The 16128-nt window shown below is 43.6% G+C and overlaps 1 protein-coding gene across 24 annotated transcripts in view; it reads left to right on the top strand.

Annotated features, from left to right (window-relative positions):
• The window catches only part of LOC102120061 (glutamate dehydrogenase 1, mitochondrial-like), a 516922-nt gene that overhangs the window by 6746 nt on the left and 494048 nt on the right, over positions 1-16128 (top strand). For 7 of the 24 annotated variants that reach the window (XR_012417682.1, XR_012417697.1, XR_012417693.1 and 4 more), the window contains 4 exons: positions 335-432; positions 1055-1146; positions 4023-4110; positions 5873-7252. Coding sequence is in view for 9 of the 24 variants with exons in the window: in XM_074001562.1 (XP_073857663.1) it covers positions 1055-1146; positions 5873-5992 (212 nt within the window). In the remaining 15 variants the exon portion in view is untranslated. Of the gene's footprint in view, positions 1-334; positions 433-1054; positions 1147-4022; positions 4111-5872; positions 7253-16128 lie in introns of those variants that run through there. The other 17 variants (XM_074001562.1, XM_015456067.4, XM_065520059.2 and 14 more) reach the window with 6 other exon arrangements.

Genomic DNA, 16128 nt, shown 5'->3' with positions numbered 1-16128 from the left:
TTCTCCTGCCTCAGCTTCCCAAGTAGCTAGGACTATAGGCATATGCTGCCATACCCGGCTAATTTTTGTATTTTTAGTAGAGATGGGGTTTCACCATGTTGGTCAGGATTGTCTTGATCTCCTGACCTTGTCATCTACCTGCCTCAGCCTCCCAAAGTGCTGGGATTACAGGCATGAGCCACCACGCCCAGCCAATAATATTTATTTAAGTGTGATTTTAAAACCCCACTGCTAATACTCATTTCTGTCTCTGGTTGCTCTTAGTAAAGGCCTGTCTAGTGTCAAGAATTGTTTTTGAGACTCCTGATGAGAATACTTGTTTTTCTTTGACTAGAGTAAGCTCTACAGTTAAGAGTAGAATTTCTCATCAAGCTGAAATAAGACCAAGACCTCCTACTGAGCTTCTCTACTCAGCCCACTGTGAGAATCTGGGTAAAGTGTTCCATCTGTTTCCTTTTCTTTTTCCCCCAGCATTTTCTTTTTAATAGAGCCAAGGAAAAACCCTGGTAATGGGTGTTATGGAAACAGAGCAGTGACCTAAATCCACATTTATATAGGAAATTGACAATAATGTGTTTTATTCCTTCTTGACTGAGTTTTTTTTTTTTGAGACAGAGTTTCATTCTTGTTGTCCAGGCTGGAGTGCAATGACACAATCTCAGCTCGCTACAACCTCTGCCTCCCTGGTTCAAGTGATTCTCCTGCCTCAGCCTCCCAAGTAGCTGGGATTACAGGCAGGCATCACCATGCCCAGCGAATTTTGTGTTTTTAGTAGAGGCAGCATTTCACCATGTTGGTCAGGCTGGTCTCAAACTCCTGACCTCAAGTGATCCACCTGCCTCAGCCTCCTAAAGTGCTGGGATTACAGGCGTCAGCCACCGCGCCCGGCCCTTCTTGACTGAGTTTTAAGTGATTAACACTTTTATGTCATTAGAACTCTCTGTACGTTTTTGGGTTACAGTTATTGTTTGGGACTACTTTTGATTCTACTTCATTTTTCTTTTCTGTTAGCAATATCTTGATCTCTCTCTCTCTCTTTTTTTTTTTCCCATAGTGTCTGTTCAAGAGAGTTTAGAAAGAAAATTTGGAAAGCATGGTGGAACTATTCCCATTGTACCCACAGCAGAGTTCCAAGACAGGATATCGGTGAGTGTGCTCACCCCACAGTTGTACTTTACACATGCTCCCTGCTCTTTTGTTCAGGCAGAGCTGGTTAGATGGATTTCATTTATGGCATAGTCTTTGTAATTAGCTTGACAGTAAGTGTGTGACATGTGTGTTTTTTACCTTCCCTTTTCATTGCATTCTAAAACTGGAGTAAGAATCCTAATGACTACTGACAAATTTAAAATAAATAAATTTGGTATTTTTCACACACATGTTTTAACAGTGAAGGATTATTATGTACTTTAATTATTTTAAGCTTCAGAGAAATAGGAAGAATTGAAAAGTAAGCATTAGATTGAACTATATGGGAGTCCAAGAGTTTGAGACCAACCTGGGGAACATAGCGAGTCCCCATCTCTATAGAAAGAAAGCAAGAGGCCAGGCTCGGTGGCACACACCTGTAATCCCAGCACTTTGGGAGGCCAAGGCTGGCAGATCACAAAGCCAAGAGATAGAGAGCATCCTGGCCAACATGGTGAAACCCCGTCTCTACTAAAAATATAAAAATTAGCCGGGTGTGTTGGCACTCACCTGTAGTCTCAGCTACTCGGGAGGCTGAGGCAGGAGAATCACTTGAACTTGGGATGTAGAGGTTGCAGTTAGCCAAGACTGTGTCACTGCGCTCTAGCCTGGGCCACAGAGAGAGACTCCGCACTCCTCCTCCACAAAAAGAAAAGAAAGGAGGGAGGGAGGAAAAAGGGAGGGAGGGATGGAGGAAGGAAAACTTCTTTTTTTTTTTGAGACGGAGTCTTGCTCTGTCGCCGAGACTGGAGTGCAGTGGCCGGATCTCGGCTCACTGCAAGCTCCGCCTCCCGGGTTTACGCCATTCTCCTGCCTCAGCCTCCCGAGTAGCTGGGACTACAGGCACCCGCCACCTCGCCCGGCTATTTTTTTGTATTTTTTACTAGAGACGGGGTTTCACCGGGTTAGCCAGGATGGTCTCGATCTCCTGACCTCGTGATCCACCCGTCTCGGCCTCCCAAAGTGCTGGGATTACAGGCTTGAGCCACCGCGCCCGGCCGGAAAACTTCTTTACCAGTAAATGATGGAAGACATGAAAAACAAAAGTCCATAGCACATAAACTTGGGGAAAACATTTATCCTCATTGTTAGAGAAATACAAATTTAAAAAGGGTTTTTTAAAATGTATTAACAAAAACAATGAATGGATCTTATGTTCACCATGTATATGGTGAAATAGTTGTACCTATATTGTAGTGACAGTGCAGATTGGTGCAGCTCTTTGGAAAATGTGAAGTTATTAAAGTGTTCCTGCCCTTTGGTGCTATGATAATCTCCCCTCTGGGAATTTATCCTAAGAAAATAATTCAAAAGAGTAGGAACCACTCCATGCACGATGATGCTATTGAAACTATGTGTAGGCCAGATGCGGTGGCTCATGCCTCTAATCCCAGCATTTTGGGAGACCAAGGCCAGGTGGATCACCTGAGGTCAGGAGTTTGAGACCAGCCTGGCCAACATGGCGAAACTCCGTCTCTACTAAAAATACAAAACTAGCTGGGAATAGTGGCACATGTAGTCCCAGCTGCTTGGGAGACTGAGGCAGGAGAATTGCTTGAACCCAGGAGGCGGAGGTTGCAGTGAGCCAAGATCGTCCCGTTGCACTCCAGCCTGGGCAATAAGAATGAAACTCCATCTGAAAAAAAAAAAGAATCTATGTGTAGATAGTTTTTAAATTTGGTTTCATTTAAAGTCCAGGGGCAGGAAAATGGCTGAGTTATATCTTATAATACATCTTCTTAGGAAATATTCAGTCATAGTTTAAGAATATATTGCAATGACTAAGTTGTATCTTATGAAATATTCAGTAATGGAAAATAGTTCTGAGACTATATTGCAACATGGGAAAAAGTTAAAGGTTTTGTTTAAAAGAAAGAAAAAATGCTCTAGCCATTCTAGGTACTAACTGTTCCCCTCAGTAAACTTTCCTTTTTCCTAGAGTGATGTCTTTGTTCTGGTCCTTCTATCTGGAATACACACATCCCCTCCCTGCTTAAGTGTCACTGCAGTTCTGTGGCTGTCTCTGAAAGTCTCCTGTGTGCCACTGTTTCATACAGAACATCCATCCCGAGTGGCTAGTAGTGCATTGAAAGGGCTTGCGCTCTCTCCTACATCAGCAGTTTTCCCTCCTCTGAGTCATTCCCCTCAGCTTACCAAATGCTGTTTTAAAAAATGTATAAATCTTAATCCCACTTCCCTTCCCAGTACTGCCATTTGTTTCCTGTACAGCAGACCTCCTTGGAAGAGTTGTATATACTCAGCCTCCGATTCTTCTTTACTTGAACCTACTCCACCAAGGCTATTCTTGTCAAGACAGCCAGTGACACCAGCATTGCCAAATCCAATAGCTATTTTCAGTCCTTATCTTGCTTACCTGTCAGCAGTTCTTGTCACAAATGACACTCCCACCTTGAAACAATTTCTTCTCTTAGCTTCCAGGATACCACCTTCTCCTGGTTTTCTTCCTACCTCACTGAACATTTCTTCTCTATTGCCTCTTGCTGGTAACTCTTCAACTCTCCACTCTCCTAACATTGGAAGGCCTGAGTCCCTAAACAACTTCTCTATCTAGATTGAAAACTTCAGTGATCCACTTAACCTCGTGGTTTTAAGACTATGTATATACAACTCTCTTCCCACTAGAATATAAAATCTGTGAGAGCAGAATTTTGATTTTCTTCTGTAGGGTCCCCTAGTACCTGGAAGAGTATGTAATCAATAAGTGTCCAAACTACATCAGTGACCCATTTTAAGTTGTTATTGGGCATATGTGTTTTGTGGCTCTGTATGTCACCTTAAGAGTGGTAGTGAGTTAATTGTCCTTAATTTTTTAGAAAGCATTCCAAGAAAGAAATTAGGAAAGAGAGAAGCTGACTTGATGGTGGAGGCCCTGAGTCATACACAATGGAGCATTCTACCAGGGTATGTGTGCAGATGCTGTTTGCCTTCCTGCCAGTCACATGAAGTGCAACTCAGCCGTGTTATCTCAGCCACCAGACTGTGAGTGCTGATAGAAAATGGCAATCCGGGCCGGGCACGGTGGCTGACACCTGTGATCCCAGAACTTTGGGAGGCTGAGGCGGGCGGATCTCAAGGTCAGGAGATCGAGACCATACTGGCTAACACGGTAAAACCTCGTTTCTACTAAAAATACAAAAAATTAGCCAGGTGTGGTGGCAGGCGCCTGTGGTCCCACCTACTCGGGAGGCTGAGGCAGGAGAATTGCTTGAACCTGGGAGGCGGAGCATGCAGTAAGCCGAGATCGCGCCACTGCACTCCAGCCTGGGCAGCAGAGCAAGACTCCCTCTCAAAAAATAGAAAATAGCAGTCTGTTCAATGCTCCTCATTTGTGTGTAGCAAAACACATGCTTTTTGAGTCTCAGATGATGAGCAATTTTTTTAGAGTCTTCAAATACGTTTATGAGGCTTTGGAAAGAAATAATAAGGCTGATTTAGGAGGTAATGATGTTGGCAGCTAGCCCAATATCGAGTAGTTAGCCAAATTGGGTTGTAGCTCAGTGCACCACTATGTTACAGCTACAGGAGGCTACCTTACTGTAGAATTTGGTATAAGCAAAAGTCACTTTGACTGCTTGATCCCTACTTTAAGGCCTCAACCACAGTTTGAGTCCCATTTTCCTAATTTCTTCTTGGGTTCAGATTCTGTCTGCTTGGATTTATGATGAAATAGCATAAGCAGATATTGATGATGAAGGTGGTGCTTAGTGCTATTGTTTTTCTTGTTAATTTTTGATTGAGATAGGGTTTATGTGGTATAAATTCATCTTTTTAAAGTATACAATTTGGCATCCTTTATTATATATACTAGCCATCACCACTATAGAATTCTAGAACATTTTCTTCATCCTCTTCTTTTTTTGTTTTTTTGAGACGGAGTCTTGCCCTGTTGCCCAGGCTAGAGTGCAGTGGCGCAATTTCAGCTCACTGTAACCTCCGCCTCCCGAGTTCGAGCAATTCTTGTCCCTCAGCCTCCCAAGTAACTGGGATTACCGGTGTGAGCCAACACGCCCAACTAATTTTTGTTTTTGTTTTGTTTTGTTTTTTGAGATGGAGTCTCGCTCTGTCGCCCACCTGGAGTGGTGCGATGGTGTGATCTCGGCTCACTGCAACTGCCGCCTCTTGGGTTCAAGCAATTCTCCTGCCACAGCCTCCAGAGTAGCTGGGATTACAGGCATCCACCCCAATGCCTGGCTAATTTTTTTGTATTTTTAGTAGAGATGTGGTTTCACCATGTTGGTCAGGCTGGTCTTGAACTCCTGACCTCAAGTGATCCGCCAGCCTTGGCCTCCCAAAGAGCTGGGATTACAGGTGCGAGCCACCATGCCCGGCCTAATTTTTATATTTTTAGTAGAGATGTGGTTTCACCATGTTGGTGAGTCTGGTCTTGAACTCCTGACTTCAAGTGGTCTGCCCACCTCAGCCTCCCAAAGTGCTGGGATTACAGGCGTGAGCCACTGCACCCAGCCACCCCATTGTTAAGTCCAGAGAATTAGGCCCTCCTGCCTAGAGGTTCTGCTGCTACAGTAGTTTGTCTTTGGCTGCCCAAGTCCTGCCTTGAAACACTGAGAAGGTAACTTGGACCAGGCCTGTCTGGGCCTTGTGTGTTTTTGGCCTGGTCCCTTGAGTCAGGATTATCTTCACTGCATTTTCTCTTTCTTTTCAGCAAATTATGCGCACAGCCATGAAGTATAACCTGGGATCGGACCTGAGAACAGCTGCCTATGTCAATGCCATTGAGAAAGTCTTCAAAGTGTACAATGAAGCTGGTGTGACCTTCACATAGATGGATCGTGGCTGACTTCCTCACTACCCTCTTCACCTGTAACTTCTACTGACCTATCACAAGTTTACATGTAACCACAGAAATCCCTTTCTCTCCTGACTCAGTAATAATGGATACCATTCTCAACAACTCACTCCAAATCAGCCCCTGAAGGAGAAAGAAATTAAGGTTAGGGGATCATGTACAAGTGTGAAAGTAGAAATCACCTACACCAGAGAGCCATTTGGGTATTTTTGCCTTTAAATAAAAAGTCTCCTCCATCTGGCTGTGCAGCCTTGCTCTGTGGCTTTTCCCAACACAATCAGTGCTATTGCTGGGGAAGGGACAGGCAAGAGCAGTCAGTTGCTTGCTTATTTTGCTCTGGACGAGTCTGGGACACGCTGTAACTTTAGCACATTTAAGAAGTAGGTGTGTGGCCTTTTGAGAAGGTGGCATGGTCTTCAAGTGAGTTCTTAGTATTTTATATCAGCAAAATAACTCAATTTTGCAGGTTGCAAACAAATATAAAAGCTGTTTCTGTTTATGAATTCTATTCTTTTAGAATAAAATAAGTACATGCTGCTGTAATAAAATTGTCTTTAATCACTTAACAAGCCTAACCTTGACTCAAACAGTGAATGCCTATAAAAATAATAAATGAAAAAAACTAGTATCATAAAACAGTGTCATTTATAGCTTATCAGTCATGTATTGTTGTCCAGCAAACATTAAAAGCCTTGTGGATAATTAAGTTTTCTTCATACCTGCAAAATGGTGGAGGCTATTTTTGTTACAATTGTCAGAATTTGCTAACTGTAATTGACACATAGTCCAAAGAATGCAGTAACCTTTTTATCATGTTACTAATTGTTCTCTTTGGAAGATCTATGGTTGACTAATTAAACAGTAATTCAGGTAGAGTGTCCAAGAAAAAAAACCACTTGAGCTCCCTGTTTGGAGTCTGGCTGGCTCTGAGCATTGCCGATGGCCCCTACTCACCTGACTTTGTGTCCTCTCCTTTTAGAGGTTTTCCATTCTGCACCCAGCTTCGCTAACAGTGGGCTGAAAACAACCTTGGGTTGAGTGTTTCGTTTGGGAGTTATTTGGCCAGGGCCTTTTGAACAGTAGTGTCCCCATGAAGTGCTAAATAATATTATGTGTAAGAATGAGGTTTCTTTTTTCTTTTAACTGTAACACCCTTGAGAAATTTCTAACTACTTTGTAACTGCATGGCTTAACCTGGTGATAAAAGCAAGTATTAAAAGTCTACGTTTTCCAAAACTTTTCTGTGTTTTTACATGTGGTAGTTTCTCTTTTCATAAGTTATAATACTGCAATTGGATTTCTGAAATGTTTATAGCGACCACCCATATAATATTTCCTTCCACTTTATTGTGAGTTGCCCAGACTTTATTCTTGAATTTTTTTTCCCAGCACTCTACATGTTCCGAGAAACTTCCCTAGTAACGAAGTATAGAAATGATCCCTGAAAGCATAGTCTTTATTCTCAAATTATTTTGTATTTTATTAAATAATATCAACAACTGTTCTTGAGGAAGAGGCTCCAATGTTTAAAGCCGATATACTGAAGTAACTTTTAGTGCCATTTTTCACTAAAGGAGATTTTATGTGGAATAATTTAGCCACAGAATGTAACAACTGTTGAAGAGAGAATACTAACTGTAATTAATCAGAACTGAATTCTAGAGTTCATTCCACCAGTTACTTAACTGCCAATGTGAAGCCTGACTTTCATTAGTCTTTGTCTGTGTTTCGCAGTTCAGCCTCTGCATGCTCCTGGCATCGGGTCAGTCAGATAAACAGGCCCCCAGTACATGGGCATAGTGAGCCCTTCCCCAGCATCGTGGAGTGTATCTGCACTCTAGGTGGGCTACTAAAATGTGTAAGGGGAAAAGTGATACAAAAACCAGTTCCAGAATGTTCGAATAACAATGAGTGGGGCAGCAGATTCAAGTCATGTGAATGTGGGATAAGTCTTAGTGGTGGCCTTTGACTATATATTGGAAATACTGATTTTTTTTGTTAGTGGGGGTGGTTTTTGTTTTTTGAGACAGTGTCTTGCTCTGTCACCCAGGCTGGAGTGCAGTGGTACAGTCACGGCTCACTGCATCCTCTACCTCCTGGGCTCAAGCAGTTCTCCTGCCTCCGCCTCCTGAGTAGCTAGGACCACAGGTATGAGTACTACACCGGGCTAATTGTTTTTATTTTTTGTTGACACGAGGTCTCCCTATGTTGCCCAGGCTGGTCTCACACTCTTGAGCCCAAGTTATCTTCCCGCCTTGGCCTCCCAAAGTACTAGGGTTACCGGCATGCCTGGCCAATAGTAATTTTTTAAAGATTAATGTTGAGGAGTATTCTTGATAGTAATATTAAAAAACTAAATTGCCTGTGCTAGCTATATGAAGATGAGAGCATTCGTGTCAGTAATTTTGACTCCTGACTCCTGAATGTTTTAGTTTTAAAAAATCTAGTCAATTACTCTTTTTGCCTTGACAGAAATTTTCTTTTTTTTTTTTGAGACGGAGTGTCGCTTTGTCACCGAGGCTGGAGTGCAGTGGCATGATCTCAGCTCACTGAAACCTCCGCCCCCTGGGTTCAAGCAATTCTGCTGCCTCAGCCTCCCAAGCACCTGGGACTGCAGGTACGTGCCACCACGCCCAACTAATTTTCTTGCATTTTTAGTAGACATGAGGTTTCACCACATTGGCCAGGCCAGTCTTGAACTCCTGACCTCAGGTGATCCACCAACCTCAGCCTCCCAAAGTGCTGGGATTATAGGCATGAGCCATTCTGCCCAGCCTATTTACAGTTATTTTCAAAACTCACACATGATAATCAAGTTACTTCTGAAATAGCCATAGATGACTTATATAGCACCTAAAGAAGACTTAACTGTTGCTTTATGAACCTCTACACCAGAGTGTATTCTAATTACCCTGATTAAGGAGATGAAAAGTAAAGGCATGATTTTTCAGTGCTGCTTTCACCTTAACCAGTAGAATTGGTAATTACTTTTTAATTTATTTTTCCTTTTTTTTTTAAATCTATGATTCTAGCCAAAGAACTGATTTACTTTTTTTAAAAAAAGCCTGGCATCTTAACTTACAAGCAAGTGAATTCCATATTCTCTAAACATCCCTGGCAGGCTTTCCCAGCCCTGCTGTTTGTTAAGGTAGTCAAAGCGTGGCACATGAAGAAAACTACATCTGTGGGTTGGACGTGGTGGCTCGCACCTGTAATCCCAGCACTTTGGGAGGCCAAGGCGGGCGTATCACCTGAAGTTGTGAGTTCGAGACCAACCTCAACAACATGGAGAAACCCCGTCTCTACTAAAAAATATACAAAATTTGCTGGGCGTGGTGGTGCATGCCTGTAATCCCAGCTACTCAGGAGGCTGAAGCAGGAGAATCGCTTGAACCCAAGAGGTGGAGGTTGCAATGAGCTGAGATTGCGCCATTGCACTCCAGCCTGGGCAACAAGAGTGAAACTCCATCTCAAAAAAAAAAAAAAGAAAACTACACCTGTGGATATTGTACAAAAGATTGTTTTTATGATTAAGTTTTTTTTTTTTTTTTTTTTTTTTTGAGACGGAGTCTCGCTCTGTCTCCCAGGCTGGAGTGCAGTGGCCGGATCTCAGCTCACTGCAAGCTCCGCCTTCCGGGTTCCCGCCATTCTCCTGCCTCAGCCTCCCGAGTAGCTGGGACTACAGGCGCCCGCCACCTCACCCGGCTAGTTTTTTGTATTTTTTTAGTAGAGACGGGGTTTCACCGTGTTAGCCAGGATGGTCTCGATCTCCCGACCTCGTGATCCGCCCGTCTCGGCCTCCCAAAGTGCTGGGATTACAGGCTTGAGCCACCGCGCCCGGCCAAGTTTTTTTTTTTTAACATAACTGTTATTGACTTGCGTTTGTATTTTTATCAAAACATACTTCATTTATGTATTTATTTTGAGATGAAATCTCAGTCTGTCACCCAGGCTGGAGTGCAGTGGCACAATCTTGGCTCACTGCCACCTCCACCTTCCAGGTTCAAGCAATTCTGCCTCTACCTCCCGTGTAGCTGGGATTACAGGCATGCACCACCATGCCCGGCTTTTTTTTTTTTTTTTTTTTGAGACGGAGTCTCAATCTGTCGCTCAGGCTGGAGTGCAGTGGCATGATCTGGGCTCACCACAAGCTCCGCCTCCCAGGTTCATGCCATTCTCCTGCCTCAGCCTCCCGAGTAGCTGGGACTACAGGTGCCTGCCACTACGCCCGGCTAATTTTTTGTGTTTTTAGTACAGACGGAGTTTTACCTTGTTAGCCAGGATGGTCTCGATCTCCTGACCTTGTTATCCGCCTGGGATTACAGGCGTGAGACACCACACCCTGCCGGCTTATTTTTGTATTATTAGTAGAGACAGGGTTTCACCATGTTGGCCAGGCTGGTCTCAAACTCCTGACTTCAGGTGATCCACCTGCCTCAGCCTCCCAAAGTGTTGGTATTAAAGGCATGAGCCACCGCACCCAGCCTCAAACATACTTTAGACAGTTTTTCACCTCAGCACTATTGACATTTTAGGCTATGTCTGCCTTTTAGGCTCTCTCTGCCTTGTAGGATGTTTAGTAATATCCCTGGCCTCTACACATTAGATGTTATAACCCCTCGGTTATAACAATGACAAATATATTCAGATTGCCAAATGTCCCTTGTGGAGCAAATTCGTCCCTTGTTGTGAACTGTGATCCAGAGAGCCAAATAGTGATACAAGGTTTATTGTTCACAATAGCTCGTCCCCTCCAATCCAGACACCACCTGCCTCACCATTTTCCACTGCCCAGAAGCAACCACTTTCAACAATCTTAAATGTCTCCTTTTTATTCTATTTAAAGCCTTTGCTCATTTTTAAATTGGGTTTTGTCTGTATTATTGAGTAGTAAGTGTTCTTTACATATTCCACATCCAGTTGTGGTGGTATAAGCCTATGGTTCCAGCTACTCAGAAGGCTGAGGCAGGAGGATCACTTGAGCCCAGAAGTTCAACACTAGCCTAGGCAACATAGGAAGACCCTATCTCTAAACGAATTTTTGAAATATATATCTTCTAGATAATTGACCTTTAACATGTATATAATTTGCAAATATTTTCTCTCAATCTGTTAGTTGTCTTTGCACTTTCTTGATAGTCTCCTTTTTAATCTTGAGAAAGCATGATTTATTTTTCTTTTGGTTGGTGTGCTTTAGGTTGTATGTAAGAAACCATTGCCTAATTCATAGTCATGCAGATATATCCTTGTTTTTTTTTTGTTTGTTTGTTTTTTTTCTTTTGGGACGGTCTCGCTCAGATGTCCAGGCTGGAGTGCACTGGTGTGATCTCACCGCTCATGGCTAAGTGCAGCCTTTACCTCCTAGGCTCAAGCAATCCTCCCCCTTCAGCCTCCCAAGTAGCTGGGACTATAGGCACATACCACCACCAAGCACAGCTAATTTCTGTATTTTTGGAGAGATAAGGTCTTGCCATGTTGCCCAGGCCAGTCTTGAACTCCCAGGCTCAAGCAATCCGCCCACCTTGGCCTCCTAAAGTGCTAGGATTACAGGTGTGAGCCACTGTGCCTGGCCTATAAGGATTTTTTTAAGAAATAGTGACCAGGCCGGGCACGGTGGCTCATGTCTATAATCCCAGCCAAAGTAGGCTATAATCCCAGCCTACTTTGGGAGGCCGAGGTAGGCAGATCAAGAGGTCAGGAGATTGATACCATCCTGGCTAACACAGTGAAACCCCATCTCTACTAAAAATACAAAAAATTATCAGCTGGGGGAGGTGGTGGGCGCCTGTAGTCCCAGCTACTGGGGAGGCTGAGGCAGGAGAATGTGTTTACCCCAATCCTTGCAGTGAGCCGAGATCACACCACTGCACTCCTGCCTGGACAACAGAGCGAGACTTGGTCTCAAAAAAAAAAAAAAAAAAAAAAATAGTGACCAAAAATATCCCACAGTTGATGGGAGTTGTGAATCTACACATTTAAGGTGCTCAACAAATTCAAATCAGGGTAAACTCAAAGAGATCCACACTGAGACACATTATAATCAAATTGTAGAAAGTTAAAGACAGAAACACCCCAAGAGATAAGTGATTCATCCTGTACAAGGGATCTTCAGTAAGATTAACAATTGCTTATCAGAAATCACAGAGCACAGAAGGCAGTAGGATACTTCTTCCCCTCTCTCCCACCGATAGGTGATATATTAAAAATACTGACAGGAAAAAAATCAACCAAGAATCCTATATCTGGCAAAAAATAACCTCTAAAAATGAAGGAAACATTAAGACATTCCCAGAAAAGTCAGGGGAGTTTATCATTAGTAAACTTCTGTTACAAAGAATGCTAAAGTCTCCCCATATTACTTTCAGGGAAGAAAACAAAATAGAATGCAAAAGTGGAGCTGGGGCCGGGCATGGTGGCTCATGCCTGTAATCTCAGCACTTTGGGAGGCCAAGGCAGGTGGATCACCTGAGGTCAGGAGTTTGAGACCAGCCTGGCCAATATGGTGAAACCCTATTTCTACTAAAAATACAAAAAAATTACCTAGACGTGGTGGCGTGCCCCTGTAGTCCCAGCTGACTGAGGCTGAGGCACGAAAGTCGCTGAGTCTGGGAGGCAGGAGTTGCAGTGAGCCGAGATGGCGCCACTGCACTCCAGCCTGGACGACAGAGCAATACTCCGTCTCTAAATAAATAAATAAATAAATAAATAAATAAATAAATAGAAGTGTTGGGGGAGCTCAGCATGGTGGTTCACGCCTGTAATTTCAGCACTTTGGGAGGCTGAAGTAGGATCACCTGAGGCCAGGAGTCCACAACCAGCCTGGGTGACATAAGGAGACCCCATCTTTACAAAATAAAAGTAATTAGCCAGACAGGGTGGTTCAGGCCTGTTGTCCTAGCCGCTTAGGAGGCTGAGGCAGGAAGATTGCTTGCAGCCAGCAATTTAAGACTAGCCTGGACAACATAGTGAGACCCCATCTCTACAAAATATAAATTTAAAAAATTAACTGGGCATGGTGGTGTGCATCTGTAGTTCTAACTACTCATGAGGCTGAGACAGGAGGATCACTTGAGACCAGAAGTTGGAGGTTACAGTGAGCTATGATCACACCACTGCACTCCAGCCTGGTTGACAGAGCAAGAACCTGTCACTAAACAAAACTAATAAATGAAGAGTTCTTGGACAGGTGCAGTGGCTCATGCCTGTAATCCCAGCACTTTCGGGGGCCGATGTGGGTGGATCACCTGAGGTCAGGAGTTCGAGACCAGCCTAGCTAATATGGTGAAACCCCATCTCTACAAAAAATACAAAAATTAGTTGTGTGTGATGGCATGCGCCTGAAATCCCAGCTACGTGGGAGGCTGAGGCAGGAGAATCACTTGAACCCGGGCGGCAGAGGTTGCAGTGAGCAGAGATTACGCCACTGTACTCCAGCCTGGGCCACAGAGCAAGACTTGGGCTCACAAAAAAAAAAAAAAAAGTTAACGTGAGTCCTTCAGGCTAAATGAAAGGATACAAGATAGTAACTCAGAGCTATATGAAGAAGTAAAGATCACTGGTAAAGGCAACTATGTAGCTAAATATAAAAGCTAGTATGATTGTATTTTGGGTATGTTATTCCTCTTTCTCCTTTATGATTTAAAAAACATGCTTAAAATAATACAGATCTATGGTCATAGGCACTAATTGTTTAAAGACATAATTTGTAACAATACGGGTAGGGGACAGAGAAAGGAGGAGTTAATGTATGCTATTAAAGCTGAGTTGGTATCAGTCTGGACTGGACTTCGAACTCAGCATGTTAAATGAAATCTTCATAGTACCCACTAAAAAAAATACCTTTTAAAATATATAGAAAAGGATTTAAGAAAGGTTCAAACTATTACAGGATAAATCATTAACCAAGCACAAAAGAAGGTATTGAGGAGCAAAACAATTTATGTAGAAACTAAACAGCGTGTTGACGTAAGTAAGTTTGTTGGTGTGTAGGTTTTCCTGTTTTTCTTTTTTGGGGTTGGTTTGAGACAGAGTCTTGCTCTGTCACTCAGGCTGGAGCACAGTGTTTCATTCTCAGCTCACTGCAGCCTTTGCCTCCCAGGTTCAAGTGATTCTCAGCCTCCTGAGTAGCTGGGATTGCAGGCGCCCGCCACCACAGCCAGGCAGTTTTTTGTATTTTTAGTGGAGATGGGATTTCACAACATTGGCCAGGCTAGTCTCGGGTTCCTGACCTCAAGTGGTCCTCCTGCCTTGGCCTCCCAAAGTGCCAGGTACAGGCGTGAGCCACCGCACTCAGCCTGTTTTGGGTTTTTTTTGAGACAGGGTCTGGCTCTGTTGCCCAGGCTGGAGAGCAGTGGCACAATCAGCTCACTACAACCTTGACCTCTGCAGGCTCAGCTGATCCACCCACCTCAGCCTCCTGAGTAGCTGGAACCACAGGTGTGCACCACCATGCACAGCTTATTTTTGTATTTTTTTTGTAGAGACGGGAGTCTTGCTATGTTGCCCAGGCTGGTCTCAAACTCCTGGCCTAAGCAATCTGCCCACCTCAGCATCCCAAAGTGATAGAATTACAGGCGTGAGTCCAACCATAAATACGTTTTTGTTTTTTGTTTTTGAGTCTTTCTCACTCTGTTCCCAGGCTGAAGAGCAGTGGTGCGATCATGGCTCACTGCAGCCTCATCTCCAGGCAGGAGCCACCGTGCTTGGTCAAGTAACTTTTTGTTTCAGTAATCACTTTAAATGTAAATAATCTCACCAACGGAAAGATCGGCAGAACTGATTTTTTTTTAAATGATGTAATACATGATCCAAATACGCAACTTACAAAATACTCACTGTAGACCCAAAGACACAAATTGGTTGAAAGTGAAAAGATGGAGATAATCCACGCAAATAGTAACCAAAAGAGAGCCAGGGTGGCTATACTAATACCAGACAAAATAGATTTTAAGCCAAAAAATGTTACAGAAAAACATTTTATGTTGGTAAGAGAGTCAAATCATGAGAAGCTGTAACAATTATACATACATATGAACCAAAAAAAGAAAAAAAGGGCTCCAAAATGCACAAGCAAACTAACAAAATTGAAGGAAGAAATAGTTTTACAATAATGGAGACTTCAATACAGGCTGGAGTGCGGTGGCTCTATCACAGCTCACTGCAACCTCTGCCTCCCAGACTCAAGCAATTCTCCAACCTCAGCCTCCCCAGTAGCTGGGAATATAGGCACACACCACCACACGCAGCCAATTTGTGTACTTTTTGTGGAGATGGGGTTTCGTCATGTTGCCCAGGCTGGTCTCAAATGCCCAAGCTCAAGCAGTTTGCCCCCCTCACGCTCCCAAAGTGCTGGGATTACAGGCCTGACCTACTGCGCCCAGCCAATACCCCACCTTCAATAGCAAACAGAACATCTAGACAACATCAATAAGGAATTAGAGGAAATGAACAACACACTAAACCAACTAGACCTAACAGACATATAGAAAAATCTCCGTCTAACAAGAGCAGAATATATATTCTTCTCAAGTGCATATGGAACATTCCCCATGATAAATCACATGTTAGGCCACAAAACAATTCTCAATAAATTTTAAAAGGTCAAAATTATACAAAGGGCCAGGTGTGGTGTTTCACAGCTGTAATCCCAGCGCTTAGTGAGGCTGAGACAGGCAGATCGCTTGAGCCCAGGAGTTCAAGACCAGCCTGGGCAACATGGTGAAACCCTGTCTCTACCAAAAAAAAAATTAGCTGGTGTAGTGGTGATGAATGCCTGTAGCCCCAGCTACTCAGGAGGCTGAGGCAGGAGAATGGCTTGAGTCTGGAAGCAGAGGCTGCAGTGACCTGAGATCATACCACTACACCCCAGCCTGCAGGACAGAGCGGGACCTGTCTCAAAAAAAACTAAACAGGACAGGCTTGGTGGCTCACGCCTGTAATCCCAGCACTTTGGGAGGCTAAGGTGGGTGGATGACCCATGGTCAGGAGTTCAAAACCAGCCTGGCTAACATGGTGAAACCCCATCTCTACTAAAAAATTACAAAAAATTAGCTGGGCATGGTGGCAGGCGCCTGTAATCCCAGGTACTTGGGAGGTTGAGCCAGGAGAATCGC

This window comes from Macaca fascicularis, chromosome 9 (assembly GCF_037993035.2).
Source record: "Macaca fascicularis isolate 582-1 chromosome 9, T2T-MFA8v1.1".
NCBI lineage: Eukaryota > Metazoa > Chordata > Mammalia > Primates > Cercopithecidae > Macaca > Macaca fascicularis.
This window is presented reverse-complemented; position numbering and strand designations above follow the sequence as displayed.